At 34.9% G+C, this 12896-nt stretch overlaps 1 protein-coding gene across 1 annotated transcript in view; it reads left to right on the forward strand.

Annotated features, from left to right (window-relative positions):
- Window positions 1–10918, forward strand: part of IMMP2L (inner mitochondrial membrane peptidase subunit 2) — a 482301-nt gene extending 471383 nt beyond the window's left edge. The window contains exon 5 of the mRNA XM_082013846.1: window positions 10145–10918. Within this exon, the coding sequence (XP_081869972.1) occupies window positions 10145–10264 (120 nt within the window). The 3' untranslated portion in view covers window positions 10265–10918. The remainder of the gene's footprint in view (window positions 1–10144) is intronic.
- Window positions 10919–12896: the final 1978 nt, after the last annotated feature.

The raw sequence follows: 12896 nt of genomic DNA on the forward strand, positions 1-12896 counted from the left end.
TAATATGAAGAGGATTAGTTATTTAGGATGTGGAAATTTTTTTCATAAGTATCTAGTGTCAATTATTTAATCATAATTTCTGTTACAAGGTGAAAGGATAGCTATATGATTTGAATCATACCAAGAAGCCTTATATTTTGACATATGTCACAGTATCATAAACACACAGAATGCTAAATAACATTTGGGAAAAAAGAATGTTTTGGAGATCAAAATATACAAATCGTTGTATATATTTAAAGTATTTATGTGGGTTTTTTTCCAGTAAATCAACTTGAGGAGATTACGTATACACAAATATCTTGACGAAATTTACCATTTTAGATGAGCTCTAGCCATCCTCACACAAAGACCTCTATTAAAAAATCTTTCATAATTTTAATAACATATCATGCAGCTATTTAATGACATTTTGATATCCTAGCTGTTCATTGAATATTTACTCCCCATTGCTTTTCATAGCTCATATTGCCAACAGCATGTTTTCTGTAAGACAAACTGTTTCTGTATGCCATTTTAGAAGAAAATATAAGCAAGCCTCACAGTAGGATTTTTTGAAATATTTCATTAAGTGGAATAGTCTAGTGAACAGTCATCTTTTTAAGGTAAGAAAAAATAAAAACTATTTTATTAACAGTATTGCAACAACCTCATTTGTACTAGACTAAAACTATTAAAATGTGTGATATAAAATGGAGAAGCTATGAGTAAGCTGGCAAATCTATTTCCTGGACATGCAAGCTGTTGTCACTGAAAGTTTCTGAACAGTTCTCCTAGCTTTAAAAAGGCTTGCCTTGCCCGGTAATTATTGTAATATTATAAGGTGTTGTACCATTTTGTTTTAATTAAGAGGTATTTTCTCACCTATTCCCTTGAATTAACTTTTCTGGCTGCTGCCAGCCTTCTGTACTTTGTCTTTTTTTTTTTCTCTTACCACAGCATTTGACAAATACTGCAATGTGATCTTGACTGACTGCTAGGTATCTGCTAAATGAAATTTAAGCTAATGAATTTTCCCAAATGCCTGGGGGTCTGCTGCTCCCAGTGCCGTCTGATCATGATGCTCACTGATGGAGCCACTCAGGCTGGAGCTGCCCCTAACAGAACAGTCAAGGATGTCATGGATTTTCTCCATGACATTCCCTTAGTGTCGCTATTTCTCTGAGTTCATAATAGCCCTGAATTTTGACCTATGAGATCAGGTAGTTTTCTGAGCTTTTGGAGGAAGTATGAAGAATAGAAATTAGATGCAAGAGGTAACTAGTACGTGGGTGTTTCCACATCACTTGTCTTGAAGAAGAATTTGAGTGTACCTAGAAGTTGAAGCCTGCTGTTTCCTTCTGACGGTAGGACTCCTTTCTTTCCTTTTATTTACCCCGAATGAGTCTGAAATGTCATCTCTCCCGGCTTGTGTGCATTTGATCCTCAGCACAGTCATGCTTCCAGAAACTTGGTGGAGTTTGATCTGTCATCTTAGCTCGTTTGCTCAGCTTTGCAATACTAGCCGCTCGTCACCGGGGCCTGCTTTACCCCAGTATGTCTGGACGCAGAGCAGGAATGCACCAGGGCTCTGCCCCATATTGCACCACAGTAAATCTCCACGGCCAAAGAGGTGCCGGGATGCCTCTGTCTGGCTCTCTGGAAGCACAGAGCACCACAGAGAAGGGGTGAAGGAGCACAGGGCATGGTTTTGTCTGCTTGAGCACCAGCCTGCAGGGCTGAATGGGGTCTGCGGAGGAGGAGCGCAGTAGGAGGACGGGTGCCGTCCCTGGGTAGTGTGCAAGCTCCTGGAGCCTCCTTCCCTTGTGCCCACTGCACCGTACTGCTGCGTTTGCCAAAGCTTTAGAAGGAAATTCTAAATCAGTGACACGCGACGGAACAAAACTGGAATCAACTTAATTTGTAATGTACAGCATTTCTGCATGGTGTCATAAGCATTCAGTCAAGAAGGACAATGCACGTAATCAATGTCAGTGTGGTAAGCTGAAAAATGTCACTAAACCTGACTTTCTTCTGACTCTGTTGGCATTGACATAATACGTTGCTGAAGAGGAATTCACACTGAAGTCGTTTATGTATTCCTGAATAATTAATATGCATGGATTTGGGATATAGCTAATGCTTTCTAGGTGAAGATAACAAATGTGTTTTAATAATTGTTTCCTGCCACTTGATTTTTCAGTTCTTAAAATATTGAATTGTAAATGTATTACTGCTTTTTAATGTAAGGCTCTTTCGTGAAAGCTATTAGTACATTTTGTTCTTCTCTTGAGTTACATGACTTAGTGACAATCCTATCTAGTCTGGGAATTTTGTGCATCACCCAGTGAAATATTAAAAAGCTTTTAACTTTTAAATGATATTTATGTATATGCAGCATGCAAAGCATATCACACTGTGCACTAAGCAAATTCTTTTGACATTTTTATTACTAGAAACGTAAAATAAATAATAGATTGATTTGTAAGTCTTTTTGTAGACCTGTTTAGCATAATGGTTCTGTTAATCATAAACAAGAAAGAATAATTTCTAAGTATGGTATACTTACTGAAGATAAAAGCGTAGTAGTACTGTGTTATATTCTGACCTCTATTTTAAAAAGATGTCTTTAGAAAGCACAGAAGAAGAAACTGGGAAGAGATGAAGAAGTTGATTAGCTATAGTGTCCCTTTCAATAATATATCCTTGATAATTCCAATAAAATTCATTGTGGTAGAATTCAGCTTATAGAATACTTGTACCAAGCCTGTTACTGTGTTTAATTTAGTCAATGGCATTGACAGCTGATTTATTCATGAATTGAATAAAAAATACACTGTTTTATACTGAATTCCTTTAAATCTGCACTATTTTTATGAATGTAAGTTATGGTTCAATGTTAACTAGTCTCTGTCTGCACATCTAACTGTAGAAAAGTCTTATTTTGGTATGTGAAATATCTTCTATTTTCAGTGACTCTTTCTTTCCTTTACCTCTTTTGTAACTTCAGGTTTAACATAGGCATGTAGACATGATAGTACAAATGAGAATGCAACCCAGTTATTTTGATCTTTAGTACATTACATTCTTTCAATTCAGTCAATAACCTGAGCTTTTATTACAACGCATTGACTGTGCTCACCTCTTCTATATATGAATAGCTTAAATTGCAAAACCATGTTGGATTAGAGCAGTCACAATTGTTACACTAATTGCAGACAGCTACCTTGTGCTAATATGCAAATTTTATTCATTCTAGGAATCATTCATTGCATTTGAAATATAGTTCTCTCTTTTATATCTTATTTTCTTATTATATCTGTGCATACATGCGTAGTATACATGCATCACTTTTGAGTATCTATTTTCACTGTCTAAAACTATCTTAAAATAAAATAATTAATTTATATATTTTCAGATTTTTTATAATATATTTTCTCTGTAAATGAGCGCTTCTGAATTTGAAAACTTTAATAAGGTCCTTTACTGATTGTACGGTAGCTCTGTGAAAGAAAACACATATGGAATGTTTTATCCGTAGCTGGAACTGCTGCTTTCGCTATCAAACTAACGGAAACATAATGGAACACTTACTAACAAAATTAATGGCCTGCATTCTTTCCTTTGTCACTAGATCTGTATGGCTCCATTAGGTCTGATTTGTTCAAGGACGAGAGGAAAGAATGATGAAGACACTAGTATTTTGTTATGTAGTTGAAAGGAATCTATCACTTTTTTTTGTATTCATGAGCTAGTTAGCATCTTGTTATGCTCACCTTCAGTGAGCTGTTATGAGTTAAAGAGCGCCTGTTATGGTATGGTTTTATTTACAAAACAATCTATTGTGTTATTCTTACATTCATAAAAGAAGGTCGTCAAGGATATTTGTTTCTTCTGCCATTGTTCATTATCCCAGATACTTCTACTAGAGGAAGTGGTTTCTCTGGGATTTTACTGTAATCCACAGGATTTTATTTTTATTGAGCCATTTTCCTGCTACTGCACTTGATGGTAGTTGTTTCAAAGTTCAACCATGTACAGAAAATGAAAGGTAATAGCAATCATGTTTACTTTCTATTAAAGTATGGATTTTCTGAAGAGACTAATTTACTGGGAGAATTCTCTACGAGACCATTTTACACCTACAATCTAATATCAAAATCCAGTGCAACAACCTTTCTTAAAGACAAGCAATCTACTTTGACACAGATAGCTATCCCACAGTATATGTTTTCCTTAGTATCATAGCTGAAATGCTGCATAGTTGCCTAAGTTTTTCTACCCTGAGGTTTTCTTTGAGATTTTTGGGACTGAAATATTCTAGAGCTTGTTACTCTCTCATTAGCCTGGACCCTTTATACACAGCTTTCAACCTCCATGCAAATTTGGCATTCCCAATCTTCCAGAATTTCAGTGCAGCCAAACTACAGCTAATTGGCTAATAGGATATAGGTAGCAGGGCTCTGAGCTACTAGGTCTGGAAAAATTCAATAAAATATGTATCTGCTCAAATGGTACCGTCTATAAATCACCTAGGATTTCTCCACCTTAGAGGAATTTTCACTTAATGTGTAATGGCACCTTTCAGAACCTCTGTGGGGAGTAGCTAGAATCCAACCAGCAAAATATAGTCTGAACAGAGCTCTACTGCTACAGAATTACTCCCTGCCATCCACAATGGCTTTGTGTTATGAAACAGAAAATTTTGCATCTACCCATCCCCAATGACTTTTGGTTATTAAACAGAAAATTTGAGAAGAAAATTTTGAATACAGCTGATATTCCATAGTGCTGAGCATGTGAAAGGCTGTATATAAAGTTTCTTTACTAACCTGCGTATGAACAAAAAAAAATTAATAAGATTATATTACTTCAGAGAATAGAAAGCATAATTTGAAACACTGTGATTGTTCATATTGTTTCATCTCTTTTTGGTTTGAGATCATTTTAATTTTTTTGTCTTTGCATGTTTATTAGTGGCCATGGCATTTGGATGTCCTGTACAATATTGCTAGAATATAACTCAGCTTAAGAGACTAGAGAGGGTTTATATAGTCTTAATTAGAAAACCACCAGTAACGTAATTGTACAGTCAAAACTTTGTTGTGAACAAAAAGACGATCACACCTTACACAGAAAGCCACCAATTCATAGTTAGTTGTATAAAAAACGTAACTCTTTATTGTATTTTACTTAGACTATTAATATGGTTAGTCCAGTTACAATGATATAGACATTCACACTCCAAATTGTCAAATTAATGCACAGTAAGTCTCAGTAAAAGTATAGTTAAAAAATGTCACACAAACACTTTCAAGTATCTACTATTTTTCTCAGTGTTTATGCTGCCCCTTTAGGTGCTAAGGTCGGCAGCACCTGTCCTCCTCAAAAAGAAGGGAAAAGGGTGGTTTAGTGAGTTGTTGGCACCCTGAATTCTTCACCAGGAAGATGTGATGTTGATGGTTTCTTTTTCCGCATTCTCAGTTCCAGCTGGGGCTAATTCAATACATTTTCTAACATTGCTTTTTGCTTTGTTCTTTCTTCATTGATTGGCAACATCACTTCTTATCTGTATTTATTATATATTTTGTTTTACATATGTTAGTACATTCCTTGTTTTTCCAAATGTTTTTTCTCTTTGTTAGCCTTAAAACTTCTTGTCCAACTCCCCATCCAGGTTTGTTTTTTTGATGACCATTGCTAAATTGCTTATAGGCCTGCAGTCTTTATTGTCCCATTTCTATAGTCTTATAAACCACATTATTGTTTTAAAGTCATAAATATTTAATTCAACACAGAATAATTACTTTTTACTGTATATGTAAAACCAAGATTATGCAAATATAAACAAATGTAAGTGATATAAGCAAAACTGTAACAAAATGGGCAATAGTCACCTGATCATTAGGAAAATTGTTGCAGCTAAACAAGCTAAATCAAGGCTCCATGCAAGCAAGGAAAGTTCAAACAAAGCCTGAGAAATTAATCTGGAGGCCTTGCAGAGATGGAACAAAGTCTACAGCTTGCTACAAGCAATGGCAATACTGGCTTACAGGGCTACAATAACAGCTGGACAAACATTCTTGTATTGGTTTTTGTCTCTTTGTCTTATTATTACTTCTAATTAGCAAATTGACTAGTTAGAAAGTCTAGCTTTAGAAAAGGTTGTAAGAGGCTTGGGTTTTTTTGTTATGCATTTCTTTTTCTCACGTTGTTTTCAGTGGTGCTGTACTTCTTGTAAAACAAGAAGTTTTAATGTTCTTACAGAACTTGAAATCTTGGCTTTATAAGCTAGAGCAAAATCACATAGGAGCGTTAATACCTGAATTTAGCAGGTTGGATAGACTTTACATATCCTGAGGAAGTTCAGAGTAGCCTTGTTAGAGTCACACTCTTATCTGGACTTGAAATCCGAACGAAAGACCTGGATTTCCATAGAAATTTTGGTGTGAGCTACTGCATACTACATCTATGCAGGATTCTTGCACAGTCTGAGTGCTCCTTTTACCACTGTGATTTTTAGAAAAGTCATCATGGTAAGAGACAGTGAAGGTGTCAAATGGCAGACAGACAAGAAGTAGTGGAAAGGACAGTCTGTAAATCAATGAATATTTTTAAATCATGCATTTTGGAACCAGGAGAAGTGATAGTAATATAAGTCTCTATACTAATAAAGGTGCATTTATCCCAACCTGTTAGGACAGAATGAGCTAGATAGCTGTAAATACCACTGCAGATAGCACTATCAAGCTTAGCTTATCTTTCCCTAATGCAGTGCCAAAACTAATCAGTCTCCATACAACTAACGTACTAACAACAAGCAGACTCTGAGGAAATATGCTTTTATCACAGTAACAGTGTCAAATTCATTCAAAAATTATTTTATTTTGCAGATAAAATTGCTGTGTTAACAGAATGACTTCTCAGTTGTTCAATTAGATATTCAAAGATTTAAAAAAAAAATTAATGCCTAAACAGCTCAGGTTAGGAATAATATGGATTCAATTCAACAGACCGTCTGTTGTTGCCACAGCAAGAATAATAAATAGATCATAATGTAGAAATAAAAATCAACTATTTGCATTGCTGGCATCTCTTACTCATGTCTGTAAATGAAATATGTTCCTCAAATAATTTGTCCCTGTAAAGCACTGATATTTATTATAGTTAAGACAGTGTTTCAAGGGGATAAACTTATTTTCTTAAGTAAAGAGAGTAAATAATGTCTGTAAGGGAACTGATTGATCTTTTTTAATAGATTATTTCAGAGTTTCACTGTTGCAACAGTAAGTGTAGTCTGTTAGTTCACCCTTGTCCATATCTAACCTTGATGAGTATAAACCCATTAACAAGGGCAGGTTATTCTCAGCGAACAATTCTGTTCTTCCTCAGTGAAATTCATGGCCGCTGTGGTAACTACAGAATAATAATAGGCAATGGACAAAAGTTATTAAGGTTGTTTGCAGCAGTCAAACATCAAGGTGCTTTTAAAGTGAGCCTTTAAGTTATTATACAAGAAGTCGTATAACATCAGTGTAATTTGTTGTCTAGTAAAGACTTTCATAACCCAACAATACCCATTTTTCTTTTTGACACTAGTCATGTTGTCCTGTAAATCAGGTTAATAGGAAGGATATTTCTTTATTAATTTCAAGTCAGATGATGGTCAGTAGAAGTAATCCTCTGGGCAAAATTATTCCCAGACTCGGCTTCAAACAAGTTTTGATTCATTTATTATATTTTCAGTCTGTGTGCAGACCTCCTACTGACATCAGTAACAAGCAAAGCACCGAGGAAAACACAGAGCTTTGAAAATGAGATGTTATTTGTATTTGAGAGGAGTATTTTAACATTTTTCTCTGTACTAATGCTGTTACATTTTATATGCAGTGGTGGGGTTTGCTCTGGTTTTATATTTTGGCACCAGCCTGCAATGTCTGTGCCATCATGCTGTATACTCAGGGAAAAAATCCCTGTGGTAGTATTAGATTTGCAGACCACTTTATGCGGTAATTAAGATAAAGGTTGTTGTGAATTCCGTAAATATCCAACAAACTATGCAGAAGTATGTCAAGACTTTAAAAAAATGTAGCTAAATCCTATCAAAAAGGGGTTGCCACTTAGAAGCCTGTCCTTTGCTTAAATGTAGGAAAAAAGCTGCAATGGGTCTGAGAAACAAGGCATCTCTGAAGGGATCAAGCAAGTGAAACATGATACTAGAGTGCAATTTCGGTGATCTACTTCAGATTCTTTTAGATATTGTGGATTATTGAGTAACCAAATTATATTCAAGTAATTCAGCACCTGCTTCATCAAGCTCCAGAATATAGAATTAGATATAGACCACTTCAGCTTCACTGATTTGATTATGTAGTAGAAAGAGACTGGTGAATTTACATTAATCCTATGAAATTAAATCAAGAAAATTAGCTGAAGATATTCCTAGGGGGCTATTTGGTGTCTATTTGCATAAAATGCTGAATTACCTGCTTACTGAAATCACATTTTTTTTGTGATGAGAAATGGAATGGAACTGAAGAACTGAGTTTACATAAAAATTTAAGCAGGAATGTACAGGTTCAAACCAGAAATGCACTATACTCCTGGCTCTGACAACAGCCAATACCAGATCATTAGAGCATAAGAAAAAAACAAGTATATAATTTTTCCCTCAGTGTTTCCTAATGCGGAGTATAGAGACTACACTGTTACTTTGTTTATGTTCAATTGTGTGTGATGGTATTTGTTTCTATTATTATTTTCTGAACCAGTTTGTTATTCTTTTCTGCTGTCTTCAGTATCCTGCGTAAAATGCTCGTATGATGTACTCTGGAGAAGCATTTCCTTCTTCTTGGCTTTAAAAATTCTTTAAGATGATGTCATCTGATATTTCCTCATTCTTATAAGAAATGATGACATAATAGGTAAATAAAGCCTGTGCATTCTTTATCCATGCCATTCATAATTTTATAGACTTCTGACCCTGTTGTCTCTTTAGGAGTCTTAATTCTTTCATCTTTTCACATACAGAGACATTCCAGCATTTTTAACCAAGTTTTTGTCCTGTTTGTAACTTTTCTACTGGCACTGGATATTTTATAGTTGGTAGGAAGCTTATTACTTACTATTGCCTCCAGAAGAAATCTAAACAAATAATTTAAGATGCAGAAGTCTATCCTGTAGGCTTTTCAAATTAAGTGAGATTAATTCCATACCGAATTATTTAATTTCAATGTTAAGTACAGACATTGAAGGCCTGTCTTGTTATCTTAATGTGAAAATGTAACTGTTCTGTCCTCAGTTATTCTTAGTCTGGCCATTTCATACTATATTTGACAAGATCCTTGTTTGTAATTTTCTTAAGGTTTTTCTAAGCAATTCATTTTTTTGAACTATGTCACCTGTAAGTGATAGTAAGCAATATCAGTATTGACTTTTATTTTGATTTATTGAAGTAAAAGGTTAGTGAAATAAAATTATTCAAGTAAAACAATAGTAAATAATAAGATTGTAAAACTTGTTTACAAAATGTATAAATGAAGTGTAAGTAGTCCTAGAACTTCAAAAATATTTGATCTGTAGGTGTGTTTCAAATAATGCTATCAGGAATACATTTTCATCCTCGGGGAAATATTTACAATTCACAGTAATTTCCATTTTTGGTTGGCAACAAAATGGAATTTTGAAGGACGGTGATAAAAGAAAGCACAACATGTTTAGAAAATCCACTATCCTGGTAGTGGTTAGTGTACATAGTTCAAATGTGAGACACAGGCTCTGTTTAACTTATTCAGAATAGATACTTGAACCTTGTTCTGCTGCACCCAAAATAAGTAACCACCAAAAGCTTTCAGTGGATTGTAGAACGCCTCACCTGTTTTTCTTGAACCTGAAAAAACAATATTAGTTCACATTTGTCACAGCCAGCACATTTCAGCAGGCTGTTCTGAGTCCCATGAAATTTTTTATCAAAAAAAAAAAGAAATTGTCACTGAGCAGTTTTTCTTTTCCTCATATTACATGAATGAGACACTCCTTATGCATGCAGAGTTCTCTGTTTTGTATTCTCTCTTTGCTCTAGCAAATCATCATGTTCTTTGTATTTTCCACATTTTATTTTATTTGCAGTATTTAATAATCTCTCCGGTTTATATTTTGATTACAGGTTTCTCTTGGCCTTCTACATGCTCGAGCTACTCATATCCTCTGGCCTCCGCAACGCTGGCAGAAGTTACAACCAGTGCTACCTCCAGAGCGCAAACCACTCCAGAGAGCGCAAGAGTGATCTAAATGTTCAGATGTAAAAACAATGAAGTGAAGTTCAACCAGGAAGAGCTGCAATGATTATACCATTACCCGTAAGAGCTTTGCCAAGTGTGCTTTAACATCAGGTACCATATTGGCAAATACACGTGGCATCTTCATGTTAAAATGCCACCTTAAGTGTGAAGTATTTTTGGTTTTTTGGTTTTTTTGTTGTTGTTGTTAGGTGGTTGTTTTTTTTTTTTTAATCTAAAACAGTAGTTCATTGTGCATTATTTTGGTTTGAAATAATTGGTTACAGAAGGTTTGAATGTTCATCTTTTCTGGGAGCAGTAAAATGCTTGACTTCTTATATCTGTACCTGTGGTTCTTTGGATAAGAAATTATTACAACCTTCAATAAAATATTTTCATCTTCTACATTTTGCTTGTTTCTTTAGTAACTGAACAGATCCTCTATTATTGGCATTGACGAAAAGAAATTTAAGACATAATATGCTTTGGATTGTCTTATAATTTCTAATACTGAAGAATAGGTACTTCTATAGCTGAAAAGTTAATCATTGTCCTGATGTATTTTTTTTCAAAAAGCTAATGAGATTTTTTAATTTTAATGCAGCTTGTGTTTATTATTAAACTTGGTACATATTACTTATTTTTAATTTCTCTTTCAGGAGTGTTTAATGTTAACATTCCTTGTATATATTGCTGAAGTAGATATTAAATGAAAATATTTAAATTATGTTGCAGTATCTGAAGGCAATGTTTCATTCGTTTCTCAAGTATAGTAAATCATTGTTACTGTTGATTGCCACATTTCTTTGAAATATGTAATTAAGATTATAAATACTATAACATTAGTACTATAAATATATAATGAATACTGCAAATACACTCTGCGAATATGCAGTAAAGCTTCTGCACATATTATAAGTGAAAAGAACTTGAAAAATTACACATTTTCATCTGCAGATTAATATGAGCCAGCTTATTTTCATATTTATTGAATTTTCTTTCAGATAGGATAGTATTTTAAAAATTTAACAAATCACTCAAAACATTTTTAAATATTTCATCTAAAATCAGGCAATTATCAGAACTTCAGACAAGATGAAAGTAAACCACAGAGTCATAGAATAGTTTGGGTTGGAAGGGACCTTTAAAGGTTATCTAGTTCAATCCCCCCTGCAATGAGCAGGGACATCTTCAACTACATCAGGTTGCTCAGAGCCCCGTCCAACTTGACCTTGAATGTTGCCAGGGATGGGGCATCTACCACCTCTCTGGGCAACCTGTGACAGTGATGAAAAATTTCTTCCTTAGATCTAGTCTAAATCTACCCTCTTTTAGTTTAAAACCATTACCCCTTGTCCTATCACTACAGGCCCTGATGAAAAGTCTGTCCCCACATTTCTTATAAGTCCCGTTTACTGGAAGGCTGCAATAAGGTCTCCCCGGAGCCTTCTCTTCTCCAGGCTGAACAACCCCAACTCTCTCAAGTCTTTGAAGTCAAATATATAGGTCTTTGAAATCACACATTTGTCCATCAGTTAAATGATAGGTTCAATCACGTGAAAACCATTACTATGTAACCTTCTTAAATCCTCCAGCTCTGTAGACTCTCTGAATACTTTACTGTCCATATGTGCCATGATCTTTGTTCCAAAATGCTGTTTCATAGGTCTCTGAACTCATCTTAGTTAAAACTAATGCAGTTTGTTTGGGTGTTAATAACATTTAAATTCACAATTATTTTGTTTGGCAAAAGTTGATTGTAAACAGTAGTTTGCAGGGTTTTTTTTTTTTTCAAATTAATTACGAAAACTGAAGTGAGTTCAAGAAATTTACTGCACTTATAATTAATTCTGGTGACAAAGATACAAACACACATCCGTGAAAGGAGAAAGAAGGAGACAAACATAAAAAGAAGTGGAACAGAACCAGATAAGATCAGTATTATTTCTCTCAGCTGTTCAGGTCTTCATTTCACTTCTTTCCACTCGTTCAATCCCTCTGTTCTCCTCCTCTTGAATATCATCTGGGCAGAAGATGTTATATATATTGACAAGCTGGAAAATTTGGTTGGCTGTTCTGATTCACTGATATGTATTCAACAAAACCAGTGCCAGAGAGTTATCAACAAAAACGAAGTCATTTGTTCCTCAGTTATTGTCTTAATTACATTTTTCTATTCGTGTTGTCTAAAGATACAGCCAAATGTGTCTGCATCAGCTACATTTCCAAAAAGATTCTTTGAAGTTCCTCAGGACTGCAGACCTTATTTTCCAGTGGGGAAGAAGGATACAGAGATATGTGAGAATAAAATTACAGATGAGAGAGAACCAAGGGCTATAAGAAAGCTCTTAGGGGGTAACAGATCTTGCAGCCCAACAGAGGTGAAACTGTTGCAGCTCCATGTCCCCAGGACCATCCAGCAGCAAGGCCAAGCGTGCATTCTGCCAGCGCACACACACACACAGAGTATCTTAAGTCTGTATACATATGACTGGCCACACAAGTGAACATAGATAAATCCACTCAGTACTCCCATAAATGTTAATGGCACCAGGGACCTCATCCTGTTCCTCTCGCTGGCTGATCAAGATGAAAATACGTAAGTGGGAAATATATAAAAATATATACAGCGTGGATGCC

This window comes from Phaethon aethereus, assembly GCF_964289735.1.
Source record: "Phaethon aethereus genome assembly, chromosome: 1".
NCBI classification, from domain to species: domain Eukaryota; kingdom Metazoa; phylum Chordata; class Aves; order Phaethontiformes; family Phaethontidae; genus Phaethon; species Phaethon aethereus.